The following is a 23,707-nucleotide window of genomic DNA, read 5'->3' as shown; positions in this document are numbered from 1 at the left end:
GTATCTTAATGCTGCCAGAGCAACACCTTCCATTTCAGCAAGTAATGAACTAGCAGGCAGGAGCCTGTTAACCCTTGATGCTACCATTACACTAGCATCAGCAACACACTTCATCTTCCACACTTAAAGCTGGATTTTGAAATCTGACTATGTTTTTCTTTAGCTTTAGCAAAAGGATGGGGAAGAACCTAAGCGTTCCATTACATAAGCTACCTACTGTACACAATCATCCAGCAGATGCTTATAGGTTAAAGACGTGCAGATAAGAGAAGGCTGTAACAGGGACCTGTGTTTTGATAATGCAGTTGCTTATCATCTGTGCTGAAAATTGGTCACTACCAGGTGAAGCTGCAGCATTGCTCCTTGTTCCTGGCTGTGATTAGTCCCAGGGTCCAGCTAACAGTCCTCACTACAAGAAAAACGCTAGACATGAGCAAGACTGGCTGGCTCTAGAAAATACCAGTCGTGTCCTGTACTTCTATTCTCTCCCTCAGTAGCTCCAGTTTAAGAACAGACCTCCTTTCCTCCTTTAGCTCTGCTGCTGCAGATAAAATGCTCCTGCTACACAAAGTCTTTTCAAAAACTACATGATTAGTGACACTGACCTTTCAGCATCCAGTATCATGTACTTACACATGGAGTCTATGCTCCAATACACCAATACAGGTAGCATCCTGGGAATATGATTCCAAAAATAAAAACCCTTACCTCCCAACTTCAGGTGCCTGATTCCCCAACACAGTTGAGTCTGAAGCAGGATCCTCTGTGAATCTGTGATTACAGTTTTTAACTATGCTTATCGGGTAACGCTTTCAACTCCCTGCATAACTGTTCCCAAGAACACAGAGCCATTTAGGCTGGAAAAGACCTTCTAGATCATCAAGTCCAACATCAACACAACTCACAAGTGCCATCACTAAGCCACGCCGTTTCTACACTAAGTGTTACCTTCTTTTTTCCAGAACTTGTGCAGGAACAGAGTCACAGCCTTCATTACCTGTCATCAATAGTGGAAAGGACAACATGTCACAAGTACCAAAAAACAGCTAAATCCCACAAGTCAGGAAATACCAGTAAAATGAACTTTATTTTAAAGCCCATTAAAAGGCTTCACAATAACACTAACAGAAATAGCATTTCCTTCATTTTAAGCACCCCACATGAAAAATGTATTGTTTAGCAAGAGACGAAACGTAAGCGTTTCTGCATGCTGCTAACACATTCCATCATCTTATTATCTGATAAATGCTTTGGACTGCAATAATCAAAAACCTTCCAACAGAAAAATTTATTCTGCAAAGTCCTTATGAACGGGACAGACACTGGCTTTACTGACATACCCAATCAGATGTCCAGATGAAAGAAAACTACCTTGGCATCTACAAATGCCTACGAAGGTCTCAAATACAACCTTTTGAAGGAGCAGTATATTTCAGAGCAAGTGCTTCTCTTCATCTTTAGTGATGCAAATGGTTAAATACTGCACAGAAGCTTAGTAGGAACTCACAATTCCACAGGAATCTGAAAGTTACCAAGGCAATTTTCCTTTTAGGATAGTCATGACCAACACTACTACTATTCTTTCCTCCCATAACACAACATATTCCAGACAAGTTTTAAGAAAAAATATAAATAGTTCCCAAAACAATGCATTCCCAATCCTATGATCATGTACGACAGCAAAAATATCTTCTGTCATGGGATGAAATAACTTGCTGCAAGTGCAGTGGTTTAGTCCAAGTCCATGCTAACAGTGTTTTGATCACCTGGATGACATTCACCATTTTGTTGAGGCATGTCTGAATTTTTGTCATCTTCTCCCATGTCTTCAGTTTTATAATCGCCCTGTTCATCTAATGGGTTTTCTTCCTTAGGAGAGTCAACTTTTGGTTTTGGTTGTGTCACAATGGGCTCACAGATATTGTTCAACTCCTGAAAGAGAGAGGAGAAAAAGATGTGGTCAGAACAAGTGTTAAGGACAAATAAGCTTCACTAACATCAAGAGTCCTACGCCTAAAATGTTGTTTCAACTTGCTTCTTCATTTTCTGAGTCCAAAGTGATGAGTACACACTGTATTCTGAAATAAACTGATCTACTTCCTGAAGTTCTGTAAGCAAAAAAAAATTTTTTTTTAATTAATATGTGGCTGTGGTGTTTTCCCTTAAGACCACCTTGTACTTTCCAATAAAAACTCCAACTGCCTTTCAATATTAAGGTGACTGAAAGACATGTAAAACACTAATAGCTCCACAGAATTGTAAACAGCATAGCACAGCTCCTCTGCTTTCTGCTGAACCTCATTTAGTTTACAGTTTCTTACCACCCTCTAAGAATATTGGAAAAGTAAGATGAAATATGAAAAGGAGTTTAGAGAAGAAGCAAACCAAGTCAGTCTGCCTCTCATTTATTTATTTTTTTTTTTAAAGTAATAGCCTCTAAAATTAATTTCTTTTGATATTTACCTGAAGCTTTGCCTTAATTTCAAAGGAACGCACAGCTGGATCCTGATCTAAGCTCTTCTTAGCCTGTGTACTCACAGCATTGTTCATCCACTCTATCACTTCGCTCACACACTTCTCTACTTTCATCATTTCCATTTCATCAATATGGATGTATTTTTCATCCTGCACAAATAAACTTTTTGTATTAGTTGATAAAGTCACAAAGTTGCATGAAGTCACTGACAAGAATATCCCAATTTATCATCATCTTTACTAACTTTCAAAATAAATGGTTAGGCAAAGACTGAATCTGTTACAGCAAGAGATAAGAGAATGCAAAAATTGGAGTAAGTTTTCCGTTGTCCAATATTTAAATAGGAAATAGTTCACAGAGGGAACACAGACTTCACAAAGAAGTCACAAAATAACACAGTGTTCTTAGCAAGGTTGCTTAAAACACCTTCCAGAAGAGCATTCCTTTAGATGCCACAGAAGCAGTCAATTGTTAACAGAAGAAGGACCTGCACTACAACATGACCTGTGACTTAGGCTGAGAATTCAGAAGATGGATTCAACGTACTTGAAATATCTAATATCACTGAATGCAGTATGTTTAAGATTGTAGCAGTACTGAACAGTTTCAAGTCATAACGATATTCTCATAACGCAGAGCTTCAAATAGATACGATTTTCTCGTGAGCCTCAATCTCAAACTAAGTAATTTTGAGTGTTTTGAGCTGCCCTATTAAAACAGTGAAGCTGATACCCAAGGACTAAGTTTACCAAAAACAGGCATGCTGATCTAGAAAGTCATCTTTAAACAACAGTGCCAAAAAAGAAACATGTACATAGAAGCGCTGAATGCTTTAGTGAATCCTGAGTTACTTTTACAGTAAGGCTTCTCATCACTGCACAATATCCAGTTCTTCCGGGACTAAGAATGGAAGAGCACACCTCTGAAGAAACTAGATCACCTTTTAAAAGGTCAAGAATTAGACCACACAGTCTGACCTGCCTTTTTGTCAAGTAATTTTTTTTTTTTTTTTTTTTTTTTTGCTTGAAAACATCCAGAAGTATCAAGCAACTGAAGATACAATGCACTGTGTGAGGTTTTGTTGACTACTAGGAAACATTTGTGGTGTTGTATTTGTGACCTATATAACAGTAGAGTATAACTCAAATATGGAACCTCTGCCAGCTGGTAGGCCCCAATGAAACCCTACCTGGTATTAAGCAAAAAACAGGTTCTTTGAGGCCACTTACTTTGTTCCTGAATTCCCCAGCTATTGCAGCATAATACTGGAGCCTGTGTCCCAGTTCTTCTAATAGCTTTGGTCGCTCCTCTGCTTCTTGATAGCGCATTTCAATAGGGGTACCTAATTTCTAGAGAAAGCAATTTCTGTGTGTTATACATTTCATTAACATTCATCAACGTTGTTTCTTGTGGTGCTTCGGAATGTTTGCAATTTGGGTTGTTTTGCATCCTAATGGACCTACCTTTAAATCCTCTAGTTTGTCTACGTACACCTGCTTAGCTTCATCCTCGCCCTCTTCATACAGCCAGCCTTCTGTCTCTGTTAGGAGTGCAGAGAAGCCTTGCAGATCCTATGTGTCAATACAATTCAACATGTCAAACATCAAAACACGCTACAATTGATCGTGCTTCTCTTTAGTAATAGGGTACTGGTAAATACAAGACAAATCACATTTCTGTTGCAGCTTTCACCTAATTAAGTCAACTAACTCACATCAGATTTTAACTGGGAGACATGCGTCTACAACATTGGCAGCATCAGTAACTACTTGCCAGGATCTAGACCAACACACGGGCTATGGTTTTAATTCATGTTTTTAGTTATGAATACAACACAGCTTCCCTTGCTATTCACAATCTTTATTTAGAAGCAAAACAGGATTTTGTTGCAAAAGGAGTCAAGGGAGTCAAGCCCTCAGGAATATGCACTACTTGCTAAACCTGAGAACTTCAGTTCTGCATCAGTATCAGTCATAAGCTGACAACAGGCTAAAAGAACTGGGCTTGCTCAGCCTGGAGAAGAGGATGTGGGAGACCCCTCACTGCAACCTTCCAGTATTTAAACAGGAGGGAAATCAGCTTTTTGCACAGGTACATATGACAAAACAAAGAGGAATGGTTTTAAATTAAAGGGAGGGAAATTTATATTAGATATCAGGAAGTTGTTTTTGTTTTTAACTGATTGGTGAGGTGCTGGAACAGGCTGCCCAGCGAGACTGTGGATGCCCCAACCCCTGAGGTGATTAAGGCCAGGCTGGATGCCTTGGGCAGCCTGATCTAGTACCTTCTTATCTAGTGGCTGGCAACCTTTCCTATGGCACAAATATTAAAGCCTGATAATCCTTGAGGCCCATCCAACCCAAACCATTCTATGATCATATGCAAATGAATCTTAATCTATTCCTGCTTCCATGACAAGTATATGATGAGAAAAGTTAGATTAAGGAATACAAAATAGTTATTATCAGTGTTTTCAGGGAAGCTCCTGAACCTATAACCTACCTTTTCACAAACAAATTTCTCATATGGTCCAGACAATTTGTCCCTGAACTCATACACATATTCTTCCACTGCATTCTTTGCATCATTTCTTTCTTTTTCCAGTTTGTCTTGCATAATCATCTTACCCTGTGTGATCATGTAAAACATTTAATTAACACTTATGTTCAAACAAGTATTCTGTAAAGCACAGCTGCTATAAAACACAGAAGCAATGTGAGCTACAGCTCCTGGCATTCTCAAAGCTGCAGTGGACTCACCTGAGAAGATGGTGCATCATTTTCTAGATTCTTATTCTACAGATCAGTGCTCTGATGTTATTGTTATAAACAGCACTTCAGCACAGTGCTTATTAGCATTTGTCAGTTACATGTTAAAGTTGGAGAATTACAAGCCCACTCAATTAGTTGTGTCTACATTCTAGGTTTATATAAAAAAAAAAATATCAGAGGTTGCTCTGAAAAGCAGAGCAATTGTTAATAACTGCAATGACAAAAGCAGTCCAACCCACACTAACTCACCTCTGTTTCAATATACATATTGAGGAGATCTTTTCCTAACTGCCAAACCAAGTTAGCTTCAATAGGCAGTTCCACATTCTTCACTTTTATCTTGGGTTTTTTGGCTTCTGGAGGCTGATCGCCTTTCTTTTCACTTGTCTAAGTTGGAGAGAAGAAAAATAAGATACATTCCTGACTGACGAATTAACGCTATGATAGAAACATCCATAGGGAAGAACAGAGATGGTGCTCTTGGAGAATCCTCAACATGTACTTGCAAGGCACTTGTCCTCTCAAGGAAGTCCACCTGCTATCCTAGTCTGGCTACAGTATTTCACAGACAGTAGTGAGCAACAGGAAGGACATTCCCCAGATTTATCATCTATTTGCAGGTTTTCCAGAAGCACCCATCTATAGCTTAGCGCTTCACTGGTGATGCTGACAGCACCGAGATTTTAATCTAAAACAGTTTCTCATCTCACACAGATCAAAGAGCAAGCTCCTAGCAATATCACACAGGCACATATTCCACACATTGATTATCTCCCTTTCAGTTTATAAATTCCCGACTCAAGCTTCTCTCAACAGACCTAATGACTTTGGCCTCTAACAGCTGTTGAATAGATTGGAAATATCTCCTTTCCAAACAAATTAGCTGTACAACTCCACGTAAAGAGAGGCAAGGGTAGAGAGACTTGCATCTAGCAGGAATTCTGCAAAGTTTTTTATGAAAATCACCACAAGATACACAGATTATTTTTGACAATTAAAAATAAAAAAAGGTATAAAAGTAGGAAAAAGGGTTTTGAGTACCAAGTTCTTCACTATTCTCCTGGAATGTTAACAATTTTAAATGCCACCATCAGAGCATAACAATTTCAACAGAGTTAAAGGGTCACTCACTTTCTTGACATCTGGGATTTTGTTTTCTTCAGAGGGAGGTTCTGATGAAGGGGGAGACTGTGACGTTTGCTGACCATCAGTTTGTACCTGGGACTGTGTTCCAGCCTCACTGTTCTCTTGCTGGTTATTTTTCTGAAATGAAAGCCCAGGCACAAAGGATGTAGAAGGCATGTGCACTGGAATTTATTCGAAGTTATAGGGCACCACTTCTGACACACAATACTGTACCAAGTGCCCTACAAAGCATTCTGTGCACACGCAAACACACACGCTTTAACTAACTCTGTAAGAGTGCTACCAGTGCCAGGCTGGCAGCACAATACTCGCGTGTGTGCATTCTACCACCTTCCTTTATAAAAAGTGGCTTTGAATTTATCAAGTCATAGCTTTTTAAGGTTTTTTTTCTTCTTCTTCAAAAAAATAAATAACACAAAATCCACCATAACAGTGCTGCATTATTCCCCATTGCTCCCCTTTCCTTCCATGCTGTAGAAAAGGATCCAATTTTCCCTATCACAAGGTTTCAAAAGTTCTCTAATACAGAGCATTAGGCACAATTCTTTTTGAGACTGAGAGCATGGAGGACTCCCAGTCTAAATCAAGTTCTCCTACCTGGAACACTGATAATTATGACTGTAAGCAATCCCACCCTCAAGGAAACCCACCTACTGCCACATCACATGATGCCTGATAATTGATTTTGAAATCCACACAATTTTTCAAGATAATACTTATTTCCTCCTTTTCTTACAAAGGTATCTTACTAATAACTACGCACACCTCAAAATTAACCTCATTTTGCTTCCTTAGAAGGTACTTCTCTTCCCAAGTATGTACCAGCAGAACAGTTTCATCAGTAAGGATATTTAGACACAAGAAAGGCCAACTCACATCACTTGAATTTTCAGCAGGCATCTGGTCCTGAGTTTCCAATTCAGTCTCAACACCGACATCCTCACTATCTTCACTTTTAACTGGTTCTACCATGGATGCAGTGGACACGCTGAAAATGCCATGAGTATTGACACGGACCTTCACTTTAACTTTAGACTTCTCTCCATCTTTCTGAGCTGCCACATTCTGGATAACATACCTACCTGAAGTCAAAAGAATCTATATTCACTGTGTGTATAATAGACTAGGTAACATTACAGGACAGTAAAACTATGGGACAGGAGAAATACTACCTTCTTTGATACAAGCACTTTATAAATATTTGACCCTGCCAATAATATATGTGCTAACTGCATGGTTCCCATATTAAATGAATACTGTGAAAAACAAAAGGGATGTTATTGTTCTACCAATCTTAGCTTCTAAATAGTGATGGAAAATGTTGATTTTCATCAGAGAGCAGATTCTCCTGTCACTAGTAACACAGAATCAATGTGTAAAAGCTCACTCTCCCTATGCTCGTGGTATCTGTGATACTATAATGGGATGAACAAAAACTAGAAAGATTTTGCCTAATTGAAATATTGTGGTGCATGCCTTTTTAGTTGTCCAACAGAGGAACAGGATTTCTAAAAGTGTAATAAAATAATAATGCAGTTTTGCCTTTCAGCTTCTAACATCCATATAAAGCCTGCCATTACCTTTCAGTCTAGGGAGAACATATGAAGAGTGGGATTTCTGATACTCATTTAAGAGCAGGTATGTTTTTCTGCCCACTGCATGGTTCTGTGTACATCATCAGAACAGTGACCTGGAGACCACTCTGCTTCCCTGATATTCTCACAGGCTGGATACACACATGCTCACATGCACTGCTTCATCAGTAGATCTGATCTTCCTGCATATCAGCTTTTATCAGCTTACTCTATAGGCCAAAGAATTTAATCCCCTGCTGGGTAAATCCAATAATACTGAAGTTGTGATCTGCCCTCATTCAGTAGTCTCATCAGAACTCCTGACTCACTCATATGAGCTACTAACAATACTGTTCTGAGCAAAGACTTAATTGGTGAGTAAGCTGAAGCCAATCAGATTTTCAAAATCCATGCTTAGTTTGCTGTATAGAAGTTAGCCATCTCATTTGTTAAAGCCATAGAAATTTAACTGGCACAAATTGCATTACTGGCCTTTAAAGGCAGAGTCAACATGAAAGCAAGTCTGCTGTTTCTGTGACTACAAAATATTGTGCTGGTTTCTAAGAAATGGAATTTGAACTTTGCGACTTGCTGTGAACCAACCACAGAATTCACTTCAACACAGGGAAAGTTAACTCATTTTTTCTGTTGATAATGGGTACAGGTGACTTCATAGCATATGACATAGAAGCTGAAGCACTGGTAAATCAGATTGCAATGTTTTAGACCTATGTATTCTCCCAGTCATCTCAAGAATATTTATTAAGTTCATCTTTAACACAGCAATTCCAGTCTAACTCTCATCCAGGTACACAGTTAACCAACAGAACAGCTGCACCATGAAATGCCTACCCGGTCAATAAATCAAGGGTAAGACAAAAACAAAACAGAAAATAAATCATTTTTTTAGTAAGAGATTTTATCATTGCTTCCACCACCCTAAAAATACTGAGGTCTAAGTGCATAAGGATGCTTTAGTAGAAAAGAAAACATGGTAAGAAGTTCTCTCACAAAAATAGTCTCAATCTAGTCCTGGCTGTACTGTTACAGTTCCCTTCATTTCATCACTGGACTAAAACAACTTTTGAAGCTAATCAAATTTGGATTTTGTCCATCTATGGAATGAGATATTTGTTAACAACTGAGTCCTCCAGAGACTGAAAGCTACAGTAGTATAAATACTACTATTACAGAATTGATTTAAGACCAACACTGATATTAAACAATGTAAGACAGCAATATTTCCAGCACAATTACTTACCAATTTTTGACTCTGGATATGGGACTCCATTAGGATCAGAATAAAAAGCTTCTAACTCAAATGGACCTTTCCTATAGAAGGTAAGAACTTTGGAGAAAGGTGCTGCATGATTTCTGCTGAATACCTCATGAACCCTACAATTAGAAGAAAACATCACTTAGCAGAATATAGAATCACTCAGGTTGGAAAAGACCTTAAAGATCATCAAGTCCAATATCTGAGGTGAAAGACTTGATTTAGCATCAGAAATCTTCAAAGAAGCATCACTACGCACTGGCATATTTGCCCTCTTTAAAAATTCAAAGAGGCTTTGCAACCATACCACATAGACAGAATTACTGCTCTGTCCTGTAATCAGAAAAAATCCTAATCCTATTTTGAGTCTCAGAAGAAAAGTTCAGGTTTAGGTGGTAACTGGTGACAGACCATCAGTAGACTTCCAGCATTTGTTTTTCCTTCCAAAGTTTAGGGCTACTGTTGAGTCTGGAACTGCATAACTGAAATTATGATTTGCACCCTTCCTCACTTAGCCTCAAAAAGCAAATTACAGCCCCATTACTACCTTATTCATTTACCTTCTGTGGCTCATTTGAAAACCCTGACACCGGATTATTATTCATTCCTTGATATGACAAAGACAGCCAGCTTTAATTATGTTCTTTGTCTAAGTTCTGTCTACTGTTACATGCCTGTCTGATTCTAATTCATTCTAATTCCCAACTTTAAAAAAAACAAAAAACAAAAAACAAAAAAAACTCCCCTAACTACAGAAAGTTATTGTATCCCATCTACAAATTCCATGTGAGAAAACAGAAGCTTCACCTAAAACACAAACCCACAGTTTGCTCTTGTAAGCCTGCGAGGGAACAAATAGGTTCTGCATTTCCATGAGATTAAAGACAAAAGAAAAATTTGAGCTGCAAAGAGCTTGTAGGGAAAAAACAAAAACAAAAACAAGAAAAAAAAAAAAAACAGGATGAAAAGTCCCCCCAGCACTCCAGACACTCCAAAAGAGAATTTCAGACCTTTCAACATCCTAGAAAGGAAGAACAACTTCTTTCATGCATATCACCACTAATAACATAGGTCAGAGTCTTGAGGTGCTGCAATTGCAAGGAATTACTCTTAAGAAGCCCTAAGAGTTAAATCCTTGCTTCTGTTTTCAGCCAGATAAACAGTATCCATGCAAGTACACAATGTTTACATAGCGTACAACCTTCCTGCTGAAATAAAAATCTGGGTAGATGTTAGCAGAAACTAGCAATAGAAAAGCCAAAGAAGTGGTACTGGTACTTCCGGAACTTTTCTTGTTCACTTTATATTTCAAAACCTACCAAACAGATAAGAGTAATGCAAGACAACGTTTGTTGGCAATTCAAAGTTATCTTTAAATTATTTTTATGTGCAAGGGTAATTATGACTAAAATCTTTAAACTCATGCCTTTACAACAGAATCTCCACCACCAACCTTCTCTGCTACGTGATCTACAGACTTTCTGCATCAGAATGCCAAGATCCTACTTTAAATGCAACCCAGAACATTGCCCTTGAACTGAAAGGTCAAACGCTTCAGAGAACAGCAGTTTGAGCTACCTACCCTTCAGTGTCCTCTGCTTCAGTGTTCCACAACAGAGAGATTGGGAATGGTGTAGCATCTGTCACAGAGAATTCTCTCACTTTAAAAGCTGGAGAAAGAATTGCACACTAGAAGAAAAAACACACACTTTGCAGTTGCTTAACTACTCTGGTACTTGTCTCCGTGAAATTTAAACATCCGTAAACAAGAAAATGAGAACTGCAGTGACTAAAGTAGGTGAACTGCTTGATTTCAGTGCAGTGTAATAAGAAAAGAACTATACAGATATGTTCATATTGCTTGGGTTAGCACAACTTTCAGCATTATTCTTACTGCAGCTTGTGAAAAAGGCAGCAGTCTAAAGGAACAGCGGAAATGTAAAAGAACAGAAGCTCTGCATTACTTAGCCCTGAAAGAAGCCTTTGCTTTTTATGTCTTGCTTCTTCCCCTGCAGACAACTGACTGCCAGTAATGGAAAGCAATTGGTGAAATAGGATAAAGGAAAGTAAGTGAAATAAAAGAATGCACAGAGCAGAAAAGATGAGCGAATGAGTGGTTTGCCTGTAAAATGCAGTTCATTACAATCTGTAAAAATACCTTACGGATGGCAAGGGGGAAGGGAATAAAGTCAGTTTCATACTGATATTAGAATCATACTTGATACCAGAAAATGCTAATATGTAGTGTTTTTGGCTCTTCCTTCATACATATTCTTGCACACTTTGTTGATAAAAACACTCCCAGCTTGTCTGTGATTATTAAATTTCTCTCATCAAATGGTTTGTTCTTCTGAAGAGTTGGCTGTTTAAGAACACACCCAAGAGTTGGCACAGTGGCATTTTAAACTACTGCACCAAAGAAGAGTCTGATTAGAAGACTCAGTGAACATGTTCTTTTGAATGCCTTTAAGGGAGCACTTCAGCCATTTCTAAAGAAATGTAATTCTTCAGTTTTTCAAGTGCTGCCAATACCGTACCTGCAGAGCACAGCCTCTAGCTATGGCTTCATCTGCATTCAGTGTTGTACTGACATCTTTGCCAAAGAATTTAGCAATCCTCTCTTTGACAGCAGGTATGCGGGTTGCTCCTCCAACAATCTCTACAGCAGTCACATCTTCCACTTTCAGTTGTGTTTGTTCCATTAACGAAAGCAGAGGCATCTCTATCCTTTGCAGCAGGTCAGCACACAATTCTTCAAACTGGGACCTAAGGAAAGAAGTGTGTTAAACCAAACCTGCCCATTACACCACTAAGATTTCATGGTTTGTTTTTTTTTTCCTTAACTGATTCTGACTGGGTTTGTTAACTACGCTGTAAGGCAAAAAGCCTTAAATCTGAGTCCCTGTGAGTAGGCTGAATTGACAGCAGGAGACAAGGCAGTACACGAACAGCCGCATACAGATTTTTCTATGCTGCTATCAGGGTAGCACAGTAACATAAAGGTCCTGTTTGGGCAGGTGTTGTGTGTATGACTCTCAGCACAGGTTACAGATTAGAGAAAGCACTCATACTCCCTTTACAAAGAAGTTACCTGTTTTCTAAATAACGGGAAAACAACCAACCACATGACCCACTCAGAAATTAAAGGACTGACTAGAAATGAAGCTGTGCCTGTGAGTACATTCCAGGCATAAATAAGTCACCCCCATGGTACCATTTCTGTCCTTTATTTCTTTCCTAACACCCACGGTTCAGTAAGAGCAACAGGGGAAAAAAATAAGACAACAACAATTGAAGTTTTCTTTTAAGAACAGTAGGAGATTTAGGTTACCTAAAATATGCTGCAGACCTAAATATATGCAAGCCAACCTCCCTGCCCTGCTTTGCAGGCATCAACCTGTCATTTTAAAACTGTGCCATTCTACAGAAAGAAACCAAGGTTCCTATATACACATTATTACACTGAAACACTGCTCTGGTAGCTGAGCATTGTATCTTAGCTTTAGTGGTTGTATTTCTAAGTTGGAATAACTATTCAACACCCGCACTTAATTGTAGCACAGTTAAGTCTCTATTGAAATGGAAATAAACACTTGGTTATGCAGTTGCTTGGGGGCCATATATCTTAAATATCTCTCATAGTGCTCACCTGTTCATTTTTCCAGATACATCAGTGTCGTTCATGAAACACTCAATGTTTAGGGGAATGTCTGTGCTATTTGAACTCATCAGTTTCTTCAGCTTCTCACACTCCTGATACAGACGAAGAAGAGCTCGAACTTTTGATTTTGGATCCAGTTTGTACTTTGCTTTTATTTCTGCACAAAAGTAGTCTACTAGCTTTCCATCAAAGTTCCTTCCACCTAGGAAAGGGTCAAATGCTGTGCCCAGTACCTGGTTTGAAAGAACAAAATTATTCAGTCTAACACTCAACAGAAACCAAATAGAACAGAAGTCATCCAATATTGGCAAGTCTTTGTTTCAAGAAAAAGGTGGGAGACAAGCCAGCCTACAATTCTATGTACAGTCTTAGTATTTAAATCAGCCACATCTGTAAAATCAGCCACATCTTCCATTCTACAATGGAAGTAACTCTAAGTAAGTAGGTGAACAAACCTGAGCATTCACAATTTTAATCCATCCACTTCACTTGGATGATAGTAGTTGCACTGTATACCTTACACTGATGCATTGCAAAGCAATCTCCAGTCTTTATCTAAAACCATACTAATGATGGATACTGAAAAATCTATACCTTCTATCTCTTTGCCACTTTCTATGTATGAGATTATTTCAGGATTTTAAAAATAAGACAGGTTTAAAGGCTAGCTTAGTGTCTCAAAGCCTTTTAATTTCAATTAATCTTAGTACCTTTAGCTTACTCTTGTTGAACGCGCAGGCAGATACTTGAAATGCAGAATGTCCCATATCAACAAATATGACTATTCGTGGCTTCTCTTCAGGAGCTGGAAGGTCTTGTTTATAAATTCCATAATTCAGAGCCACTGCATAAGCAAATATCAGATATCAGTGTAATCTCTATTGAGTCTCCATCTGTATGCCAACATATCCTGTAAACATTAAGCTATAGGATCAAGAGCAACCAGACAAAACCACATATGCAAGGTCTTACCCACATGGAAGGTTGGATCCATTAACACATTGTAGGATCAGAGAAGCAAAAAACCTTCCTCAGTCATGTATATGCTCTATCCCTAAACGTCTAAGCATGTAAAACCAAGAATCAATTGACCTGTTTTAAATACTGATCTATTTCAATCCATCTGTTTCTTAACAGTTCACCTTTTAGCTTCTCATAGTAATCAAGGATGCAGCATTTGAATTTACAAAGTAATATCTCCCAGGCATGAAGATTATATCTGAGAATGCCATGAATGGTCAGAAGAGGCTATAAAATGGAAGAATTTTAATCTATGCACAGTATCAGGCAGGGACAGATTGCAAAGAATACAACAGAAGCTAATGTAGCATGCAAGCATATGGTGGTCATGTCAGAGGAAGAACATTACCAGTTTTGCTGCAGAATTCTGATCTGTAGCAGTGGCACAGGTAGGTAGGAGTTTGTTGCAATAATTGAAGAAAAACTGAATAGAGTTTCATCTACACAGTTACGTAGGAAAGCCTCCAATTTTGACGTGAGATAGAATACACAAGAACATGCATTTGTACATGATGAAGAAATCCCAAGCTGGAGGTCAGGCTACTGGTCAGTTTATCAAGCAAGAGAATTATAGCATTAGCAAAGTTGCTAAGGAAGGCAGGAAACACATGCTCTCAAGAGCAATGTATTGTAGTCACAGTGACAGCGTTATATTAGGAAGGAGGGGCTGGCATCCCTGGTCACAACAAAACTAAACTATCTAGAACAAGGACAGCTGGATTCCCACTGAGCTTTGACATTTATGGATTCTAGTATCTAGTGAAGTTCCCCTACAGCTGGTACTCTCATTCTCATCACTGCAGACTTAGGAGGGGTCTTAAAAAAAAAATTAAAAAATTCTGGTATCAGCATTCATTAATCACTCCCATAGCTGAGTCATTAAGAGGTGCTTAATTAAAAAGAAGAAACTCTTATTTCATGGAATATATTGAAGTGCTATAACCTTGAGATGTAAATTTGATTGTGGCATGACTAAACAAACAAACACACAATGTATTTTTGAGTATGCTGAATAAGTTACCTTTGTTTCCAAGCCAGGCTTCAATGTCTTTATTGAAGACCTGGATGAGGGCATTGAGTGCACCCCCAGTAAGTCTGCAGATGACACCAAGTTGGCAGGAAGCATCAATCTGCCTGTGGGGAGCGAGGCCCTGCAGAGGACAGATCTGGACAGGCTGGATGGCTGGGCTGAAGCCAATGGGATGAGTTCCAACAAGGCCAAATGCTGGGTCCTGCACTTTGGCCACAACAACCCCAGGCGACGCTACAGGCTTGGGGCAGAGTGGCTGAAAGACTGCATAGAGGAAATGGACCTGGGGGTATTGATTGATGCTCGGCTGAACATGAGCCGACAGTGTGCCCAGGTGGCCAAGAAGGCCAATGGCATCCTGGCTTGCATCAGGAACGGTGCTGCCAGCAGGAACAGGGCAGTGATTGCCCCCTGTACTCAGCTCTGATGAGGCTGCACCTCCAGTACTGTGTCCAGTTTTGGGCCCCTCACTGCAAGAAAGACATCGAGGCCCTGGAGCAGGTTCAAAGGAGGGCAACAAAGCTGGTGAGGGGTCTGGAACACAGGCTTCATGAGGAGAGGCTGAAGGAGCTGGGATTGTTCAGCCTGGAGAAGAGGAGGCTCAGGGGAGACCTCATTGCTTTCTATAACTATGTGAAGGGAGGTTGCAGTGAGCTGGGGGTCGGCCTCTTCTCTTGTGATAGGACTACAGGTGATAGGACGAGAGGGAATGGCTTCAAGCTGCACCAGGCAAGATTCAGGCTGGATGTTAGGAAATACTACTTTTCTGAAAGAGTAGTCAGGCTCTGGAATGGGCTGCCCAGGGAGGTGGTGGAGTAGCCAACCCTGGAGGTGTTCAAGGAACATTTGCACGTTGTGTTGTGTGACAGAGTTTAGTGAGAACTATTAGTGATAGGTGGATGGTTGGACTCTGTGATCTTGTAGGTCTTTTCCAACCTTGGTGTTTCTGTGATTCTGTGAGTAGGACTTCAATAAATCACAGCAGACTTTGACCTTCATTAGAAAAAAAATAAGCAAAATTTTCTTCTCTACTTTACCATACCTCAGAATCCCTTCTCCACAGATATTATCAAAGATCATAATATTTAAAACTAGAAAAAGCTGAACAGTACTTATTAGCCTTACAAGGTAAGGACAAGAAAATGAGAAATACTGTGTTACACTATATAGGAAAGCTGCTGGTGCTGCTAAGGAAATGGAAGGTTTGCATTTCTGCAAACAGTTCATCCTGTTGGCACAGTTTCTAAAGATCTGTACTTTACCATACAGAATATTCATCTGAAAATTGTTCTAGAAAAAAAATCTTGAAGGTACCACCTTACCAATACATGTTAAAGCTACTTAAATCCTTAATAAGCAATTCACTTAAAGGCATGAATCCAGGTGGATTTCACAGAAAACCCTTCTCAATTTATCTGACTAATGTGGGAAGAAGAAAGTTGATTGTTCTCTGGTACAATTCTTACCCACCTTTTCTCTCAGGAAACAAATGCTAATCATTAAGCCATTTAAAAGCATGGAAAAATGCCCTCTCCCCAGATGCCAACAAGATGCATGAAGACTTGGGACATGAACACTTGAATCAAGAGACCAAAAGCTCTTGGTTGACTAATATGTTTTTAGAGCCTTGAAAACATTAGCAAAGAAGATCAATTGTCCAATTTTTCATTTTAAAACCACAAATATACTGACAAAAACTCTGAAATTAAGTGCTAACAATTAAACAGCAAATTTCCTTTAAGAGTGCCAGGAATTGTCTTCTCTTCCAGGACATCTGGATACTAAGAGAACAAGTCGTCCAGGCACATGTTGTAATGCCGAAGTACTCAGGGAGATATCTACCACTAAGGCTTCATCTCTTGCACACTTTCAGATAGAAGACATTAAAAAAGACTAAAATAAAGAAGTGTTTAGAACACTTGTTTAGTGTCCTATTTTTTTTAAAGCCAGCCCAGTTTCCCAGAGTAACTAGATGCATCTGCTACCAGTACATAAAATTTGAAGAAACTGCTGTTTTACAAAACCTACCAGCTGTCATGTCATTCATTAATCTAAGACAGTTTAATCCAACAATCTGAGCTGCATCCAGAACCGACCTCCTTTCAGCATCAGTGAAAAATGATGGAACCTGAAAGCAGGTGAGAGTAGGAAGTTAGCTTCAGAATATGAGACTACACACCATCTATTTGAAAATGCTCACACAAGTTGCATCTATTCCTCATGTTTAAGGACAACATTCACTGCAAGCACTTTGTTGAACCAAGACTAAATATTCTACTTAGTCAAGCTGAGATGGAATTAAATGAGCATCAGTTATACAATCATACACTAGAAAGAAGCAAATATTATTTGTACACAAATTGTTAGGAACATGAATTACTGCTGCAAAATATGAGACTGGTTTTTAACAAGAAAGAGACACAGAATAACCTCAGGCACAACTGGTAGATATTTACCAGCAAGGAAAGCAAAATAAAAATGCAGTGCTGCAATAGAGGTGTGAGAGACACAAAAACAACAATGAAAAAGTTATAATTAAGTATCTGCTTTGGACAAAATTACTTTGGAGAAGAATTAGCAAGAGGTTCTGGAGGATTACGCTGTTGAAAATCAGCTGCTTTGGACAGTGACCTGTGATATCCCTGGAGACTGAAACTAAATCATTAGAGGACATAAACTTTTCAGATTACTGAGTGGATAAACTCCTTTAAGGATAACAAACTAAAATATTTCTAGATACAACACGAGGTAGACTTGTTCAAAGAGTCAGTGAATGCACAGAGGCAGGTGCCATTTTATATTTAGGCTTTGCAATGCAATGTTTTTTCTTGTTCTGCGGTCATTTTCTCATGCAGTCATAAATTGAAAAATGAACTGAAGTTAATTAATTTCAGCTGCCAGATGGCAAATTCTGACAAATAAAGGTATCTTTAACAAGTAATTCAAGTGTTTAGTCATGGGATAAAATTATAGAATGGTACACATCTGGATCCCAAAGGTGTTCTTTGTGCCAGAGTTCAAACATTTCCCAAGAAAATGAGCTCATGCAGTGGCTCAGAGACTGAAATATGGAAGTGGCCCTGGGATTTTTTTAAGTCAGGAGCTTTGAAGTTAGTTAGGATTAATCCTTTTCTAAGTGCTTATCTGGTGTTTCTATTCATGTACAGTGAAAAAGAACAAAATGTCCTCAATAGCTGAAGTTTAAGGACAATGTTCCTGTGCACTACAATTACTTACAGAAATAACACAGTCAGTTACTGGCTTTTTCAGGTTACTCTCTGCAGTCTCCTTCAATTTTGTCAACAACATCGCTGAAATCTGTTCCACACTGAAGATGTGCTCCTCATCCATGTACATGACCTGGATAGAAAAAAGCAGGAAAAGTAATTCCATTATATCAATGAAAAGAATTACTTACAGTTAATATGTTTTTTGGCACACTGTTGACTAACACTCTTTGAACCTTGACATGCTTAATCTGTTCTATAGCGAACTAGAATTTACAATTTCATTTGCCACAGAAGCAATAATCCCATTTTTGAAATTAAGCACTGAGAACCATATGAACACTATGGACAAAAGTAACAGCTGACAGTTTGCACCTTTGAGTGACTGAGTCTAAAACACAAATAAGGCGTAGGCATATAGCATTACGTCAAAGCCAGTTGAAATAACCCATTTTGTAATTGCTATCAACTACAGAAAAGTCCAGAATTACTTGCTATTTTCCCCTGACACTTTTATAAGCCTGCTCAAACATTTGCAGTCTCTCTAGAGGGAAAGCTCAAACTACAATACAGATTATGCACATAAGCCAACTAAAAAGATACAGCTCAGAAAAAGTTTATTCTCATACTGTTTCCTTACCAAAAAGGGATTTTTGAATCACCAGTTTTCTGTGTAATAGCATAAATGCCAATGAAGTGAAGGAACACATTAAAAATCGATTCTTGAAAGAGTAACTGATTTTCATCCACAACATTTAATCAGGAAAAAAAAGAAAACAAAAAATCAGAGCACTTCTGTTTTAGAAGAAAAACTGTTCTCTAACCAATTGTATGACACATTGAATCGATTACATTTTATTTTTACAGCAGTTAAATTGGAAAAAACATGACCAAAAAAAATCTACTAATTTGTTCTGCAAACAGACTAAGAACAAATAAAAGATAAGTAACACTCTTCACTCGCTACTAGACTTCACTTACAGTAAAGCACTCCTACATGCACTTGAATTTCCGTCTGGAACGCATCTGTTAACATCACCAGTCAGTCAGCACAACAAAAGGCACCTCCTCTTTTATATAGCTTGACTTCTCTGTAAATCCGTTCATTACCAAAGCCTGATCTATGCCTAAAATTTGATAAATCAGTTCAAAGTATGTAGAAAAGCATCAAGACACACCCTAACTAAGCTAGGGTCGTCACTACTGAAGCAGCATCAAGTGAATTTCACAAGCTTGGATATCAGTATTTTTGGTACAGGTCTGTAGATGAATTAACACTAAGGATACCTCTCACAGGAAATGCTGACACTGCGTCAGCAACCTACTGGTAGTGTAAGCAGGACTGGATCTGGAGTAGTTGTACAAGACGGTCAATTACTGTTGCAAACATCCTAGAAGACACCAGACAGTGCTCTAAAAACATGCCACTTGTTTACAATCAAGGTTCTAATTTAGAGTTCATGCTACTTACTAGGCAGTATGTAACCAGGTGATTAGACTGTTACAGAGCATTCCACACAGGAGTGACAAAAAGTTTAATACTTAAAAGCAAATCCACACAACCTCCAGATCATCCTTGACTGTAATGTTTGACCTGGATGCACAATTTGGCAACAGAGAAGCTCAGATTTCAGCAATTATTGCAAACAAATGTTAATTTGATATTTAGTATGCACGACTTAAAAATGGAAGCTGGCTATTTGTACAAGGGGCTCCTCTTCAACAGAATGGTTAAGGAAAACCTTTAGGCTACTTAAACGGAGCCTGAATTTTCTTGAGTAAAAGCTGAAACAAACTTTTCTGTGTAACTACAAAATTGAAAATATCATGTTCCAAGCATACCTTTACTCCAACTCCACCATTCTTCATAGGAACCAAATCATAACTCAACTTTTCCTTTTCCTTCTGAACGAACGGATCATTAAATGCACGGCCATGGAATCTCTTGAAGTTAGATACTGTGTTGTGGGCATGAGTGATTTGCTGTAAAGAAATACAAGACATTTACAAAACTATCCTTCATCAACCTGCAGTGTTCAGTGTTGCCCTGTATGCCCCAAGCATCAGTCACTCTTCAATAAAACTGTTCATTTACTTGTCACATTTGTTACTATAATACCTGTAATTACTATTTGGTATTTTATAACAGCTCATCACTACAAAAAAAAATCAGGTAAAAGAGCTACATGTCACAGAAGAGTATACATTAAGTACAGGCAGCACTATATGAGCATCTCTAAAACCTCCAAGCAATCAGGTGAGTAATATCACAGAATGGCCTGGGTTGGAAGGGACCTCAAGGATCATGAATCTTCAACCCCCCTGCCACATGCAGGGCCACCAACCTCCACACTTAATACTACACTAGGCTGCCCAGGGCCCCATCCAAACTGGCCTTGAACACCTCCAGGCACGGGGCATCCACAACCTCTCTGGGCAGCCAGTTCAGCACCTCACCACTCTCTCTGTAAAGAACTTCCCCTGGTATCCAACCTAAATCTTCCCTCCCTCAACTTCAAACCATTTGCCCTTGTCCTGCCATAATATGATTTACAGTGCCTACTACTTTACTCATCTAATCTAGATGTGATTCAACAAATTAAAAGCCTCTTTTTCAGGTGTTTGCCAGGCCTGTAACTAGCACTCAATTCACCAGTAACCTCATCACCCCCAAGGGTTCACTTGAAGCACCACTACAATGAGCACACACACACATACACACACCTGAATCTTTAATTATTGGCATTAGACTTCCCATTCATTTCAGTACTTTTTCCCTGAGCTACTCTTAAAGAGGGTGAGCTGCCTCCTTGTGCTCACCTAGCAGTCATTCCAGTTCTTTGCACCAGACCAAAAGGCACAAACAGCAGAGAGAAGCATGACATTACTTTGGTACCAGTTAGCTTGAAATATATACTGAACTGCAGCACAAGAACCCCACAGAACCAATTGATCAAAGAGAAACATTATTAGGACTGCAATGCAGAACAGAAAGCAGACAGCTAGGCTATCCTAAAAGAGATACAAGTATCTCAAAGTAGAATGAAACCTATCTGTTGGAGAGAAGCTGTGGAAGTAACTTTAGGCAGGCACCAACAGATTAAATGGTATTAAGTCAAATGATGAACATACTGAGGAACAACATGGAAGCAAAAATAATTTTTACGTAGCTGGCAGAGAAGCACAAACACTCTGGTGGCTTTTACGGCCTAATTTAGAATAACACTCACAGTCTCTTCCAAGGAACAATCTTCAGATATTTTTAGAGTAATTGTATGCCATTAGATCTGCAGCACATTTCAATATCTTCCTGCTTAGTCACAATTAAGGAAGCAGAGAATTATGGTCTGTTAACTAATAAACTGCTCTCATCTCCAGGCTACCAGGGTTACCTAAGGAAATAAACTCTCTGAAGATATACTCCAGCAGCAGCTCTCCAGGTCTCAAAGGACATTGACCCTGAGTACGATCATAAGCTCCTGCATGCAGTCACATTGTTGACTGGTGAGTTTTTCACTTTATAAAGAAGTTCTTAATAAGTAACTTCAAATGAAATGGACGATTGTACTCCTTCATTTAAGCATCTGCTACACTCTAAGGCACAGAAAACATAACTCAAGTTTTTCCATGTGAAGGAACTTCCACATCCAAGAAAGAAACAATGTGCCTGACGGGCAGTCAGCCAAAATCAACTGCCTCAGCAAGAGGAACAAATGCTCTGCATCTTTTAGCATTTAATGTACCACATGCTTTGCTTTTCTTTTCTTGCAAAAACCATTCAGTTTCAACTGGTAGACAACCAAGCACAGAAGATGTAATATATCCACATAACCTAATAGTTGCCTCAAGTCATCTGAACTCGCTGGCATTCATCCCAAACACAGTCCTTTAAACACAATTTCATACGTCACAATCTTTTTCCCTTTCAGCGTGCTTCAAGTTCTAGCATTTCATCAGCAAACAATACTAAGATACTCTCAAGAGCTTCCACATAGGATTCAGATTACTTCTATTTTGATAAATGACTCATTTTTGCACACAAGTGAATGTTGTTAGTTTCTGAGTAAAAGCACATAGTAAGAAAACAAAAGAGATGCTAAAATGAAGTTTCTCTAAAGAGGGAACATAAATGCATGTAATGACTGTACTACTTCAAATATTAACCTTGAACCGAAGGAGTACATGTGTTTGTGAATGTGTAAGCTATTCATATTCCCTCAGCTTCCAAAACTAAGAGAACTGTTACAGAGAAGGAAGTCTCTTCCAATGCTCTCTCCATGGAAACACACTGCAGTCCTTTCACCACAGATCTGCACAGCCCAGCAGAGCTGCAGGCTCCTCAATCCCTTACCAGCTGTGGTTATGCAACAGATACAAGGCTTGACAATACCTGAGGATTTGTTTAACATCTATATTTAGCTATTCTGAAACGCTAAGAGGAGAGCTTAATTCTTGCGCATGAAAATACTACTTCAGTGAAGAAAACACTCAGTGTTTCTTTATGTACCTATCAAACTGCTCAAGCAATAAAACCAAATTACTTATACTATAAATGTTAAGCTTTTGAAAAATACACAGGCATTTATCTTCCAGCAAAAGCAGTGAGGTAGCTACACTGCTTTAGGAAACCTCAACTAACATTTCTCTTTCCTATCTAATTTTAAGCACCTCTACACAGCATTCAAACATTTTCCCTCAGACGCAGGAGAAAGCTATAGAAAAGCACCAAGAACACAAACCCGATGCTTAGGCCATCAGGAAAGGAGCGTGTTCTACTGGAAAATATTACCATTAAAGAAACAGCAAGCAGGGAAGTTCCAGCAGAACCACCTGCGTTCCTCCGAAAGCAACGCAGCACTACAGCACATCATTTTTCTACCGTACAACACCCCGAGTTCAAAAGGACCCGTAGGGATCCTCCGACAGGTGTACCAACGACAGTTACCCGTTCCAACTCCAGCCCAGCGGCTCTCCACGCACCCCCGGCACCCGAGCCGCCGGGCCGTCAGCCTCCCAGTCACAGCCACCTATAAGGAACCCACCTGGTTTTTGGCCGAGACGCCGATAGCTCTGTTTTTGGAGCCGAACGAGACCACCGACCTGCAAAGCACAAGGGACTGCTGAGCGCGGCGTTGACGGCAGACTGCTCGCGTTCCAGCAGTGGCGGAGCTCCACCATCCCCCCCCTCCAGCCCCGTTACCCTCCGCACAGCGTGGCCGTCCCGCTGGCACCGCCGCTCCCGGCCCCGAACTCCGAGCGGCAGACGCCCGTTTTCCATCCAAACCGCCCCGCTTCCGATCCACCTTTATTAAAGCAAGCTAAGTAATTTGAACGGCCGCGCACCCCGAACCACGGAAAGGCGGCGGCCCGCCTGGAGCTCCCGCCCCGGTCCCCTCACTCACGGCGTGCAGCGGTCGCTGAACTCGTTGGCCACCGTCTCGATGCCGCCGGCCCGCGCCACTGCAATGTAGCAGCTCTGGAAGCCCAGATCAAAGCCCACCACGGCCATGGCCGCCCCACCGCCGC

The 23,707-nt window shown here is 39.7% G+C and overlaps 1 protein-coding gene across 3 annotated transcripts; it reads right to left on the bottom strand.

Annotated features, from left to right (window-relative positions):
- Positions 1–1,068: 1,068 nt before the first annotated feature.
- HSPH1 (heat shock protein family H (Hsp110) member 1) lies at positions 1,069–23,707 on the bottom strand. Of its 3 annotated transcripts, none has more exons than XM_042838908.1 (18): positions 23,584–23,707; positions 23,224–23,281; positions 20,024–20,164; positions 18,192–18,314; positions 16,983–17,082; positions 13,615–13,748; positions 12,893–13,137; positions 11,781–12,009; positions 10,826–10,932; positions 9,229–9,362; positions 7,270–7,475; positions 6,379–6,510; positions 5,497–5,634; positions 4,979–5,104; positions 3,940–4,047; positions 3,706–3,825; positions 2,464–2,625; positions 1,069–1,932 (listed from the first exon to the last, which is right to left on the bottom strand). In XM_042838908.1, exons 1-18 carry the CDS (start codon positions 23,688–23,690, stop codon positions 1,732–1,734), a joined length of 2,571 nt encoding a protein of 856 aa, XP_042694842.1. In that variant the 5' UTR covers positions 23,691–23,707; the 3' UTR covers positions 1,069–1,731. The 3 variants fall into 3 exon arrangements, with proteins under 3 accessions (XP_042694842.1, XP_042694843.1, XP_042694844.1); XM_042838909.1 differs by lacking the exon at positions 23,584–23,707 and adding an exon at positions 23,382–23,474 and having other exon boundaries at positions 23,224–23,301; XM_042838910.1 differs by lacking the exon at positions 6,379–6,510.

The sequence above is a fragment of the Centrocercus urophasianus genome, unplaced genomic scaffold, assembly GCF_019232065.1.
Source record: "Centrocercus urophasianus isolate 14NV4802_14NV808 unplaced genomic scaffold, USGS_Curo_1.0 seq_9, whole genome shotgun sequence".
NCBI classification, from domain to species: domain Eukaryota; kingdom Metazoa; phylum Chordata; class Aves; order Galliformes; family Phasianidae; genus Centrocercus; species Centrocercus urophasianus.
Note: the sequence above shows the minus strand (reverse complement) of the source record. Positions and strands in the feature narration are given on the sequence as shown.

Bases quoted from the DNA above. Each gene is read 5' to 3' on its own strand.
- HSPH1 (XM_042838908.1), bottom strand. From the start codon at position 23,690: ATGGCCGTGGTGGGCTTTGATCTGGGCTTCCAGAGCTGCTACATTGCA. The intron at 13,749-16,982 runs GTAGGTTTTGTA...TTGCTTATGCAG, and splicing joins AATGAATGACATGACAGCTG to TGGCTCTGAATTATGGAATT. The intron at 10,933-11,780 runs GTACGGTATTGG...TTTTTCTTCTAG, and splicing joins CTAGAGGCTGTGCTCTGCAG to TGTGCAATTCTTTCTCCAGC.